This window comes from Rhinoraja longicauda, chromosome 24 (genome assembly GCF_053455715.1).
Source record: "Rhinoraja longicauda isolate Sanriku21f chromosome 24, sRhiLon1.1, whole genome shotgun sequence".
NCBI lineage: Eukaryota > Metazoa > Chordata > Chondrichthyes > Rajiformes > Arhynchobatidae > Rhinoraja > Rhinoraja longicauda.
Window position 1 is genome coordinate 36,456,958 of NC_135976.1, and position 14,378 is coordinate 36,471,335.

Below are 14,378 nucleotides of genomic sequence, written 5' to 3' on the forward strand. Positions count from 1 at the left end.
GAATCTATCAGAAAGCTGTCCATCAGCTCTCAGTCACCAACATCAGTATCTGTATTTACTTGTCCCGACGTTAATACAACTCACCAAACACTGTCCTGAGAACCACACGATATTAACAAGATAACAGCAGGGTGATGCAGCGGGTGGAGCTGCTGCCTCACAACGCCAGAGACCCAGGTTCCATCCTGACTACGGGTGCTGTCTGTACGGAGTTTGCACGTTCTCCCCGTGATCTTCAGTTTCCTCCCACACTCCAAATACGTGCAGGTTTGTAGGTTAATTGGCTCGGTATAAATGTAAATTGTCCCCAGTGTGTGTGGGATAGTGTTAGTGTGTGGGGATCACCGGTCAGTGTGTGTGTGTGGGATAGTGTTAGTGTGTGGGGATCACCGGTCAGTGTGTGTGTGTGGGATAGTGTTAGTGTGCGGGGATCACCGGTCAGTGTGTGTGTGTGGGATAGTGTTAGTGTGTGGGGATCACCGGTCAGTGTGTGTGTGTGGGATAGTGTTAGTGTGTGGGGATCACCGGTCAGTGTGTGTGTGTGGGATAGTGTTAGTGTGTGGGGATCACCGGTCAGTGTGTGTGTGTGGGATAGTGTTAGTGTGCGGGGATCGCTGGTCAGCACGGACTCGGTGGGCCGAAGGGCCTGTTTCCGTGCTGTATCTCTAAACTAGACCAAACTAAACCAAACCTCTTAGATGTCTCCACAGTCTGCTCTGGCGAGAACCTGCACATTTATTGTTTAGACTTTCACCAACTTCCCAAATGTAACCCTTTGCTAATCCACCATCTTAATCCCTTTCCAGTTATCAACGTATGCAAATATGTATGCAGTTGTTTAATTCCGTGCTGAACATGTCATTAACACGTCCACAACACAAGACATTAAAACACTAGAACCGAAAACACATCCCATGGCTTCCCAGACGAGGAAAACACTTGTATAATTCAAAACAGAAAACAGCTGCAGGAGGAGGCCATTCGGCCCTTCGAGCCAGCACCGCCATTCAATATGATCATGGCTGATCAGCCCCAATCTCCCCATATCCCTTGATTCCGTTAGCCGCAAGAGCTAAATCTAACTCTCTCTTGAAAACATCCTGTGAATCGGCCTCCACTGCCTTCTGTGGCAGAGAATCCCACAGATTCACAACTCTCTGGGTGAAGAAGTTCCTCCTCATCTCAGTTCTAAATGGCCGACCCCTTATTCTTAAACTGTGACCCCTGGTTCTGGAGCCTCCAGAATTCTCCCCAGTTTTACACTCCCCCCCCCCTCCCCGCCCCCCACAATGAGCTTGGAGCATTCGAACAATCACTGCCTCCCTCCCCTGCAACCGTCTGTAATCTGTGATGCACCAATGCATCTCGTGCCCAACAGCACCGCATGCCGTCAGCAGGATGGTGCAACTCCCAGCCGGGGTGGTGAGTAGCATCACCCTCAGCAGTGTGTGTGTGGGGGTGTTGTGTGGGGTGTGTGTGGAGTGTGAGTGTGTGTGTGTGTGTGGGGAGTGTGAGTGTGTGTGTGGGGAGTGTGAGTGTGTGTGTGTGTGTGTGTGTGTGTGTGGGGGGGGGGGGGGGTGTGTGTGTGGGGTGTGTGTGTGTGTGTGTGGGGAGTGTGTGGGGAGTGTGGGGTGTGTGTGTGTGTGTGTGTGTGGGGTGTGTGTGTGTGTGTGTGTGTGTGTGTGTGGGGGGGAGTGTGGGGTGTGTGTGTGTGTGTGTGTGTGGGGTGTGTGTGGGGAGTGTGGGGTGTGTGTGTGTGTGTGTGTGTGTGGGGTGTGTGTGTGTGTGTGTGTGTGTGTGTGTGTGGGGTGTGTGTGGGGAGTGTGGGGTGTGTGTGTGTGTGTGTGTGTGTGTGTGTGGGGAGTGTGTGGGGTGTGTGTGTGGGGTGTGTGTGTGTGTGTGTGGGGTGTGTGTGTGTGTGTGGGGAGTGTGTGTGGGGTGTGTGTGTGTGTGTGGGGAGTGTGTGTGTGTGTGGGGAGTGTGTGGGGAGTGTGTGTGGGGAGTGTGTGGGGTGTGTGTGTGGGGGGGGGGGTGTTACCTGTGGTGGTCTCACTATGTGGCAGAGCTAGAGATCGGTGGTAAGGGGAGAGGAGGGGGGAATGGGGGTGAGGGGGAGGGGGGAAGGAGGAAGGGGGATGGGGAGGGGGGGAGAGGGGGGAAGGGGAGGGTCGAGGGGGGGAGTGGGGAGGGGGAGAGGGGGAGGGGAGAGGGGGAGGGAGGAGGGGAGAGGGGAGATGGGGAGGGGGAGAGGGGGGGGATGGGGAGGGGGGGAGAGGGAGAGGGGGGAAGGGAGAGGGGGACAGGGAGGAGGTGGGCGGAGGGGGAGGGCGGAAGGGGGAGGGGAGAGGGGGAGGAGGGGAGGGGGAGGAGGAGGAGGGGAGAGGGGGAGGGCGGAGGGGGGAGGGGGAGGGCGGAGGGGGAGAGGGAGAGGGGGAGGAGAGGAGAGGGGGGAAGGGGAGGGTCGAGGGGGGGAGTGGGGAGGGGGAGAGGGGGGAGGGGAGGACGGGGAGGGGAGAGGGGAGGGGGGGAAAGGGGACGGGGAGGGGAGAGGGGAGGGGGGAAAGGGGAGGGGAGAGGGGGGATGGGGAGGGGGGAGAGGGAGAGGGGAGGGGAGAGGGGGAGGGGAGAGGGGGAGGGGGAGGGCGGAGGGGGAGGGCGGAGGGGAGAGGGGGAGGAGGGGGGAGGGGGAGGGTGGAGGGCGGAGGGGGGCTCAGTGATCAGTGTCAGGGTGAGTGTGAACATTGCCACTATCTCCTCACACCCAGGTGAGGGCAGTCGTCTCCTCCACAGCTCACTCGGCCCAGGTCAACCTGCACCTGCTCACACCTGTCCCAGCAGTGAGTGTAACAGTGAGTGTCACGCACACACAGTGTGGTTGGTCGCAGAGCCGAGACCCCCGGCACCAACATAAACTCCAGCGGGCCCCCCACTACAAAGGCTTGCAACGTTCATTCACAAGTGCACGTTGCCTTCCAACGAGGCTGGTCAACTGGTCACCTGGTCACCTGGTCAACTGGTCACCTGGTCAACTGGTCACTCCCAAAGACAAATGACTTGGTTATTAAAGCACTAACGTGGCTGTACTGCGTTGGTCCAGGTGTTGAGGGGGCTACGAGCAGGCAGGCGCTGGTGGGGAGAGCGTGGGCGGCCGTGTGAAACGTGTGCATCATGTGTGACCGGACATGTGTGGCACATGGCAAGATGCCGGGGTTAATGGGGAGAGGTTGGACACACCTGGACAGTTTTAGTTTAAAGCAGGAAAAAGCAGGAACAGATTACTGATTCTGGATGATCAGCCATGATCATGTTGAATGGTGGTACTGGCTCAAGGGGCCGAACGGCCTCCTCTTGCACCTACTATCTATGTTTCTCTGGCATGCTTGGCCAGACCTGCAGATCCATTCGGAGATACAGCGCGGAAACAGGCCCTTCGGCCCACCGGGTCCGTGCTGACCAGCGATCCCCGCACACTAACACCATCCAGTGTTTAATCCCAGTGATTAACCAGGCCACACAGCATCTCTAATGCAGATTTGTCAACCATTGGGTGGTGGAGATAGATCGATCGATCGCAGCCCACCAGCCAAAGCTGAAGATTACATTGAGATTTTTCTTATCAAAAAGGTTAAATTACTCAGAAATGACACTTGAGAAATTGAGCTTTAATTAAAATACTGGAAGCTTTTCCAATTAATTTCCCTGCCACGTCTGGCTTGGATGGATCAGGCCTCGACAGATCACAATCTCACTGGAAGCCAGCGCTACCTCACAGTACACACGTGACACACGCCATCACAGGGCATAGAGACTACTACACGTGACACACGCCATCACAGGGCGGAGAGACTACACGTGACACACGCCATCACAGGGCGCAGAGACTACTACACGTGACACACGCCATCACAGGGCGGAGAGACTACAACACGTGACACACGCCATCACAGGGCGGAGAGACTACACGTGACACACGCCATCACAGGGCGGTGAGACTACAACACGCGCAGAGAGTGTGGACGCAGCCCAGACCATCACACAAACCAACCTCCCTCCCACCGCCTCCATCTACACCTCACGTTGCCTCGGCAAGGCCAGCAGCATAATCAAGGACCAGTCTCACCCCGGCCACTCCCTCTTCTCCCCTCTCCCATCGGGCAAGAGGTACAGATGTGTGAAAACGCACACCTCCAGATTCAGGGACAGTTTCTACCCGGCTGTTATCAGGCAACTGAACAATCCTACCACAACCAGAGAGCAGTGCTGGACTACTATCTACCTCATTGGAGACCTTCGGACAATCTTTGATGGGACTTTGCTGGCTTTACCTCGCACTAAACATTATTCCCTTATCATGTATCTGCACACTGTGAATAGTGCGATTGTAATCACGTAAGCACTCACATTTCGGAGGACCTAACATGGTCCAATAACACTGCTGCGCTGGTCAAGAAGGCACAGCAACGACTGTTCTACTTAAGAACACTGAAAAAGTCTGGTCTACCCCAACAGCTGCTGACGACCTTCTACCGCTGCACCATAGAGAGCATCCTAACGCATGGCATCCCTGTGTGGTACCTCAGCTGCACGGAGGCAGAAAGGAAAGCTCTACAGCGGGTAGTCCATAGAGCTCAGAGGGCCATCGGAACACAGCTACCAGCCTTGGAGGGCATCTACAACACACGATGCCTCAGAAAAGCCACCAGCATCCACAAAGACTCTTCACACCCCTGCAACAGTCTGTTCGAACTCCTTCCATCGGGCAGACGATACAAGGCCTTCTACGCCCGCACCTCCAGACTCAGGAACAGCTTCATCCCCAGGGCCATAGCTGCTATGAACCGGTCCTGCTGAGCCGGATGGCCACAACGCATAGATCAACTTGCACTTTACCCTGTCCAAAACTGTTACAACTGTTTCGTTTCGTTGGGTTGCTGCTGTCTAAATTACTTAAATTATTGCATCGTATGGGAGGCGCATTCCCAATCTCGTTGTACCCCTGGGTACAATGACAATAAAGATATATTGTATTGTATTGTATTGTATTGTCTTTCCACTGACTGGTTAGCACGCAACACAAGCTTTTCACTGTACCTCAGTACACGTGACAATAAACTAAACTCACAGACGATGTGCGATCGCCCAGGAATGTGAAGGGCCCTCCAGATGTGGAGAGGGCGTGTGTGCGTGTGGCAGATGTGGTCCAGTTAGTCTCGTGCGGAAGGGGCAAGGGCGAGGGGTCTCTGGGCAGGAGGGTGGGGAGGGGCGAGGGGAGGGGAGGGGAGGGGCGAGGGGGGGGGAGGGGGGAGGGGGCGAGGGGAGGGGTGAGGGGAGGGGCGAGGGGAGGGGTGAGGGGAGGGGCGAGGGGAGGGGAGGGGAGGGGAGGGGAGGGGAGGGGAGGGGCGAGGGGAGGGATCTGTCCACTAACTCAGGGGTTATTATTGGGGCGAGATCCAGCGACAATCCTGGGGGATGAGACTGGGGGGGGGGCAGAGATGGGGGGGGGGCAGAGATGGGGGGGGGGGGCAGAGATGGGGGGCAGCAGAGATGGGGGGGGCAGAGATTGGGGGGCAGAGATGGGGGGGGCAGAGATGGGGGGCAGCAGAGATGGGGGGGCAGAGATGGGGGAGGCAGAGATTGGGGGGCAGAGATGGGGGGGGCAGAGATGGGGGGCAGCCACAACTCTGCTGGAGACCCATTGATGGATTCACGAGCCGGCCGGGAGCTGTCAGTGACGGCAGTGATTGGGCACAAGTTGCCCGATTCCACACATCTGGTTTCAATTCAGAAAGAAACAGCATGTGGACGCACAATAAACACACGGCTAAATATGATTGATTCCAATCAACACTGGTTATTGGAAACACCTGGAGACCCTCGTCAGGGAGGGTGCAGCTTAGTCTGTCCTCACGTGTAGCGAGGTGCGTGTCTGTTGCGTGTTCGTGTAGCGAGGTGCGTGTTCCACTCGTTGATGGTACAGTCCGTAACCCAACATGGCCGATGGCCACAGGATGGGCAGTGAGGTACAGGTGACAGCTCAGGCACAGGTTCCTCATTGGTTTGTGGTCTCAAGGGTCACGCATGTCTAATGGTCATACGTGGCGGCCGCAGAATAATGAAGTCCTTACTTGCTGCAGCTCACAGCCCCGTTAACACAATAACACGGATAAATGTCCAATAATCAATAGCACAATGACTCAATAACCAGGAATACTCAGTAACCAGATCAATGTGGATCAATGTGGATCAATGTGGATCAATCAAGTGCAAGCTGCAGATACCTGACACAACCGACTGCAGTGTGACCCCCCTCCCCCTCCCCCTCCCCCCTCCCCCTCCCCCCGGTGCCCGGCACTCACCTGGCGCTGGGACATGAGGTACAGGTAGCGGTGGTCGGTGGAGAAGCCCATGTCCCTCAGCACAGAGTCGTCCATCACCGACACCGTCTCGTACGGCCGCGACCCCTGATCCGGGCCGTCCACACGCACCTACGGGCAGAGCACACGGGTCAGTCATGGTCAAACGTCACGCACTGGCAACAAACGTCACACACTGGCGTCAAACCACACACGCCCCACGCCACACACCCCCCACACACACACACACACACACCACACACCCCACACGCACCACACACCCCACACGCACCACACACACACACACACCGCACACCCCACACACCCCACACACCACACGCACCACACACCCCACACGCACCACACACACACACACACCGCACACCCCACACACCCCACACACCACACGCACCACACACACCCCACATACACCCCACGCCACACACACACACACACACGCCCCACGCCACACATCCCCCACACACACACACACACACACCACACACCCCCCCCCACACACACACACACACACCACACACCTACACACACCCCACACACACACACACACACACCACACACCCCCCCCCCACACACACACCCCACACAGGTAGATAATGTGGTCAAAAAGGCTTTTGGCACTTTGGTCTTCATCAGTCGAGTATTGAGTACAGAAGTTGGGAGGTCACGTTGCAGTTGTATAAGACGTTGGTGAGACCGCATTTAGAATATTGTGTTCAGTTCTGGGCACCATGTTATAGGGAAGATATTGTCAAGCTTGAAAGGGTTCAGAGAAGATTTACGAGGATGTTGCCAGGACTAGAGGGTGTGAGCTGTAGGGAGAGGTTGAGTAGGCTGGGTCTCTATTCCATGGAGCGCAGGAGGATGAGGGGAGATCTTATAGAGGTGTACAAAATCACGAGAGGAATAGATCGGGTAGATGAACAGAGTCTCTTGCCCAGAGTAGGGGAATCAAAGACCAGAAGACATAGGTTTAAGGTGAAAAGATTTAATAGGAATCTGAGGGGTAACTTTTTCACACAGAGGGTGGTGGGTGTATGGAACGAGCTGCCAGAGGAGGTAGTTGAGGCTGGGACTATCCCAACGTTTAAGAAACAGTTAGACAGGTACATGGATAGGACAGGTTTGGAGGGATACGAGACGGCAGGCAGGTGGGAATAGTGTAGATGGGACATTGTTGGCCGGTGTGGGCAAGTTGGGCTGAAGGGCCTGTTTCCACTATATGACTCTAATAACTCTATAACTTCTTTAGTCAGAGGGTGGTGAATCTGTGGGATTCTTTGCCACAGAGGGCTGTGGAGGCCACAAGTCAGTGGATGTTTTTAAGGCAGAGACAGACAAGTTGTTGATTAGAACGGGTGTCAAGGGTTATGGTAGGATTACGAGGCAGGGACCAGCCGTGATTGAATGGCAGAGTGGACTCGATGGGCCGAATGGCCTGATTCTACTCCTATAAATTGTGAACCTGTGAACTTTATATATATATATATATATGTGTCCCTCAAAGTCAGACTGTGTTTGATTCTCGTGGTTTGATGAACAGCACTAATACATAAACAAACATATCTATTACGGTAAAACATGTGGTTGTTGTCAGGAGCTTACAGCAGGCTGTCCGTCTAAATAGTGACAGACATTTGTGGAAGATGTTTATGTGTTGTGTTGTGCAGCAGCAAGTACGAATGCCACAGCTGTATCTGGGACTCCGACTATAAAACATCTGGACTGTCCACCAGCTGGGAGGGAGGGGGGGAACGGCCTGAGGGGTGGCTGGAGTGGATGGTCCAGTCAGCATCAGTGCGGCACGATCACTGTGAGATGGGTGCTGGTACTGCGACCCCAGTCTACCATCACCCACCACATTCAGCAGGCCACAAGTGATAGGAGCTGAATTAGGCCATTCGGCCCATCAAGTCTACTCCACCATTCAATCACGGCTGATCTATCTCTCCCTCCTAACCCCATTCTCCTCCCTTCCCCCCATAACCCCTGACACCCGCACTGATCAAGAATCTATCTCTCTCTGCCTTAAAAATATCCACTGACTTGTGGCCTCCACAGCCGTCTGTGGCAAAGAATCCCACAGATTCACCACCCTCTGACTAAAGACATTCCTCCTCATCTCCATCCTAAAAGAACGACCTTTAATTCTGAGGCTGTGTCCTCTGATCCTAGACTCTCCCACTAGTGGATCCATCCTCTCCACATCCACTCTATCCAGGCCTTTTATTATTCTGTAACTTTCAATGAGGTCCCCCCTCAACCTTCTAACCTCTGAACCCTCTCCAGACCCAGCACATCCTTCCTCAGATATGGGGCCCACAATTACTCACAATATTCCAAATGCTGCCTGACCAGCGCCTTGTACAGCCCCAGCATTACACATCCCCCCTGTGACCAGCACCTTGTACAGCCCCAGCATTACCCCCCCCCCCCCTGTGACCAGCACCTTGTAACAGCCCCAGCCCCACCCCCCTGTGACCAGCACCTTGTACAGCCCCAGCATTACACATCCCCCCTGTGACCAGCACCTTGTACAGCCCCAGCATTACCCCCCCCCTGTGACCAGCGCCTTGTACAGCCCCAGCATTACCCCCCCCTGTGACCAGCGCCTTATACAGCCCCAGCCCCACCCACCCCCCTGTGACCAGCGCCTTGTACAGCCCCAGCATTACACATCCCCCCTGTGACCAGCGCCTTGTACAGCCCCAGCATTACCCCCCACCCCCCTGTGACCAGCACCTTGTACAGCCCCAGCATTACACACCCCCCCTGTGACCAGCACCTTGTACAGCCCCAGCATCACCCCCGCCTGTGACCAGCGCCTTGTACAGCCCCAGACCCACACCCCCCCTGTGACCAGCACCTTGTACAGCCCCAGCCCCACACCCCCCCCTGTGACCAGCACCTTGTACAGCCCCAGCCCCACACCCCCCCCCTGTGACCAGCGCCTTGTACAGCCCCAGCATTACCCCCCCCCTGTGACCAGTGCCTTGTACAGCCCCAGCATTACACACCCCCCCTGTGACCAGCACCTTGTACAGCCCCAGCATTACCCCCCCCTGTGACCAGCACCTTGTACAGCCCCAGCATCACCCCCCCCTGTGACCAGCGCCTTGTACAGCCCCAGACCCACACCCCCCCTGTGACCAGCACCTTGTACAGTCCCAGCATTACCCCCCCCTGTGACCAGCACCTTGTACAGCCCCAGCATTACCCCCCCCTGTGACCAGCACCTTGTACAGCCCCAGCATTACCCCCCCCTGTGACCAGCACCTTGTACAGCCCCAGCATTACCCCCCCCTGTGACCAGCGCCTTGTACAGCCCCAGCATTACCCCCCCCTGTGACCAGCACCTTGTACAGCCCAGCCCCACACACCCCCCCCTGTGACCAGCGCCTTGTACAGCCCCAGCATTACCCCCCCCCTGTGACCAGTGCCTTGTACAGCCCCAGCATTACCCCCCCCTGTGACCAGCACCTTGTACAGCCCCAGCATTACACACACCCCCCTGTGACCAGCGCCTTGTACAGCCCCAGCATTACCCCCCCCCCTGTGACCAGCGCCTTGTACAGCCCCAGCATTACCCCCCCCCCCTGTGACCAGCACCTTGTACAGCCCCAGCATTACCCCCCCCCCTGTGACCAGCACCTTGTACAGCCCCAGACCCACACACCCCCCTGTGACCAGCACCTTGTACAGCCCCAGCATCACCCCCCTGTTTTTGTACACGAGCCCCTTGAAATAAATGCCAGCATTGAGTTTGCTTTCTTTACGACCGATTCGACTTGCAGATCAGCTTTGGGAATCATGCACCAGCTCCCAAGTCCCTTTGCAACCTCTGGTTTCTGGCTTCTCTCCCCATCACGGGTCCATCACGGGTCCATCACGGGTCCATCACGGGTCCATCACGGGTCCATCACGTGTTCACGGCAGCCCCAGTGATGGAACCAGGAGCTTGGGACCCAAACACGGGTCTGACCCCCCAGAATATAGATGTCCATCACCCCACCATCCCCCCTGTGTGGATCAACGAAAGACAAACACAGAGTGCTGGAGTAACTCAGTGGGTCAGGCAGCATCTGTGGAGAACATGGATAGGTGACGTTTCCCAGCCCACACCTCTCTCCTTCCATCTACATTCCTTCCTCCGGCTTCACTCATTTATGCAGCTTCTCACTGTTCCCTCCGCCCCTCTCCCAGATTCTGCATTAGGGTCAGGGTCAGGTCAGGGTCAGGGTTAGGGTGAGGGTCAGGGTGAGGGTCAGGGTGAGGGACAGGGTTAGGGTGAGGGCGAGGGTCAGGGTTAGGGTGAGGGTCAGGGTTAGGGTCAGGGTCAGGGTGAGGGCGAGGGTCAGGGCTACGTTTCTGTAACCTGTGACCCTTCGCTTGGCCTCTCTCAGATTCTGCACCTCAACGAACTGAAAACTAATTGCCAAAGTTCGGTAATAAAGCTTCTGCATAATCTGAAGAACACAAAAGAAATTCAGAAGCAGAAAGGTTTAACAAGCAGTAAAGGAGAATTATTTCCAATGGAGCCTTTGTCTTTGATCTGTTTCAGAGCAAAGTCACTAAATTAGAAAGCATCCATTTGTCAATTTGCTCCCATATGATGTCAGCTGATCAATGTGCCCTTGTTCTGGGCTGGAGCCTCACGATCAACAATCAGAGAGACGGTTACAATCAGGCTCACTCTGAAAGTGAGATCAGCTAATCACAGCGACTCTAAACAGTGTTAGAGTGACCGGGGTGTGGGCTGTCTGTACGGAGTTTGCACGTTCTCCCCGTGACCTGCGTGGGTTCTCTCTGGGTGCTCCGGCTTCCTCCCACAATCCAAAGACATGCAGGTTTGTAGGTTAATTGGCTTGGTGTATATTGTCCCCAGTGTGTGGATAGTGTTAGTGTGGGGGATCGCTGGTCGGTGTGGACTTGGTGGGGAAGGGCCTGTTTCCGTGCTGTATCTCTAAACTAAACTAAACTTGTCCACACAGGATGGTAATGGTGGCGTGAGTGTGGAGCGGTCATCATGAATCTTGTGGGCAGTGCTGGACCTTGGCTCTGCTTGTCTTGAGCCCACGTCTGCTGTGGCCCGAGGCTCCCACAGTGTTGTGTGGAAACAACAGCAGCCTGCCTGAGTCTCTCCGCTACTTTGACAGCAAATTATGGGCCATTAAGTTCATAAAGCAGAAATCAATCAAAGGCAACAATCGTCAATATGTAAGCAGGGCCGGGACAGGCGACTCAGTGAGGATTTACAACGGCAACAGTTCCAGAGACACAGCGGGCAAAATCTCCAACACAACAACTGGCCACTCAGCTGGTGGAAAGGTTCCTCATCTACAACTAGCTCTGAGCAATCACGCAATCAGCTTGTCCATAAACTCCCGCTCCTCAGGCTCAGCAACCACAGCGCGAGGACAACGTGAGCAGTAGTTTGAAACGTGAAACTCCACAATGACCATCGGCTGCAGATTAAACGCCGGGTTTGCCCACACTGTCCCCACACTGTACCCCCACACTGTACCCCCACACTGTACCCCACACTGTACCCCACACTGTACCCCCACACTGTACCCCACACTGTACCCCACACTGTACCCCACACTGTCCCCATACTTTACCCCACACTGTACCCCACACTGTACCCCCACACTGTACCCCCACACTGTACCCCCACACTGTACCCCACACTGTACCCCACACTGTACCCCCACACTGTACCCCACACTGTACCCCACACTGTACCCCCACACTGTACCCCACACTGTACCCCACACTGTACCCCACACTGTCCCCATACTGTACCCCACACTGTACCCCACACTGTACCCCCACACTGTACCCCCACACTGTACCCCCACACTGTACCTCACACTGTACCCCACACTGTGCGGGCACCTTTCTGCCAGTTGGTCACCCTCTCGCCCGCCCGCCCCGCTCATCACAGCCCGATTACAGGTGAGGTGGACAGCCCTGCCCTGCTACAGGTGTGGGTGGGGGTGGGGGTGGGGGTGGGGTTGGTGGTGAGGGTGGGGGTGGGGTTGGTGGTGGGGGTGGGGGGGGGGGGGTGGGGGTGGGGGTGGGGGGGGTGGGGGTGGGAGGTGGTGGGGGGGTGGGGGTGGGAGGTGGTGGGGGGGTGGGGGTGGGGTTGGTGGTGAGGGTGGGAGGGGGGTTGGTGGTGGGGGTGGGGGGGGTTGGTGGTGGGGGTGGGGGTGGGGGTGGGGGTGGGGGGGGGTTGGGGAGTGGGGGTGGGGGGTGGAGGTGGGGGTGGGGGGGGTTGGTGGTGAGGGTGGGGGTGGGGGGGTGGGGTTGGTGGTGAGGGTGGGGGTGGGGTTGGTGGTGGGGGTGGGGGGGGTTGGGGAGTGGAGGTGGGGGGTGGGGGTGGGGGTGGGGAGTGGGGGTGGGGAGTGGGGGTGGGGGTGGGGGGTGGTGTGGGGTGGGGAGTGGTGGTGGGGGTGGGTGGGGGTGAGGGTGGGGGTGGGGGTGAGGGTGGGGGTGGGGGGTGGGGGTGGGGAGTGGGGGGGGGTTGGGGGTGGGGGTGGGGGTGGGGGTGGGTGGGGGTGAGGGTGGGGGTGAGGATGAGGGTGGGGGTGGGGGGGTGAGGGTGGGGGTGGGGTGGGGGGTAGGGGGGTGGGGGGGTTGGGGGGTGGGGGTGGGTGTGGGGGGCTGATACGATGGTGGGGGTTTAAGAGGCTTCTATATGGACATGCTGGCGGCAGTGGAGGGAGGTGCATCATGTGCAAGCAGAGGACATTGTGGGCTGAAGGGCCTGTCCATGTTGTGAGTGCAGTAACATAACGCACGATGGGCCCAGCTCGCCAGCATGTGATGCAGGCGCTACCTTAATGCAATTCCCTAATGGGAAAACCATCGCCAATCCCTAATTAATGAATAACCTTGATATAGCTGCGGTCTAAGTCTGATTCCACCCGTGGTCTCGGCACGTTCTCGGCTCCAAACCTGCGGCTAAATCATTCATACAGAAAGAAATGCAGAGATCAGACGTACCAGCGCCACCACCAGCGACACCAGACCGCAGCAGTGACCGCAGCAGTGACCGCAGCAGTGACCGCACTAGTGACCACACTAGTAACCAGACCACTGACCACACTAGTGACCACACCACTGACCACACCCCTGACCACACTAGTGACAATAATGACCACACCACTGACCACACTAGTGACCACACCACTGACCACACTAGTGACCACAATAGTGACCACACTACTGACCACACTAGTGACCACACTAGTAACCACACCCCTGACCACACTAGTGACCACACTACTGACCACACTAGTAACCACACCACTGACCACACCACTGACCACACCACTGACCACAATAGTGACCACACCAATGACCACACTAGTGACCACACTAGTGACCACACCACTGACCACACCACTGACCACACCACTGACCACACCCCTGACCACACTAGTGACCACACTGGGAACAGTTAGCAATGCTGGGGCAGGTACACCACCACACACGTGCTACTCCCCAGTGCGTGTGTCCCGGCGTTTCCCCGTGCCGCTGTCCCGTGTCTCTCGGCCGTTGTTGGCTCTGGGGATGAAGCCGTCCATCGTTGCAGATCCACTCGTGAGTGAATTTACCAGCTCATGGTTTATGCAAATGGTGGCTTTGCGTTTCATTATAATAAGCAGATTACATCTGGATTAAAAATGACGGGGAATAAATTAAGTCCTTTATACAATTATATAGAGGGGGCAGTGTTTCAGCATCCGGCCTCCCTGAACTGGACACAGCACGGCAGAAACGGAACAATTCAAATTAAAATCACAGGTACCCCAGCAGCAAGTCGTGAACAAACAAGTCTTGGCAACGGCCAACTGCTGATCAACTACACGCTGACGAGAACCGCTCATCCCATCTCACTCCGCACATCCCCATCATGAGAACCGAGAACGTTGGCGCTGGGGTGGGGGTAGGGTGGAGTGGGGTTGGGGTGGGGGTGGTGTTGGGGTGGGGTGGTGTTGG

The 14,378-nt window shown here is 56.6% G+C and overlaps 1 protein-coding gene across 1 annotated transcript in view; it reads right to left on the reverse strand.

Moving 5' to 3' along the window:
- LOC144605258 (plexin-A2-like) overlaps nucleotides 1-14,378 on the reverse strand; it is a 69,715-nt gene that overhangs the window by 1,798 nt on the left and 53,539 nt on the right. The window contains exon 3 of the mRNA XM_078420351.1: nucleotides 6,357-6,485. Within this exon, the coding sequence (XP_078276477.1) occupies nucleotides 6,357-6,485 (129 nt within the window). The remainder of the gene's footprint in view (nucleotides 1-6,356; nucleotides 6,486-14,378) is intronic.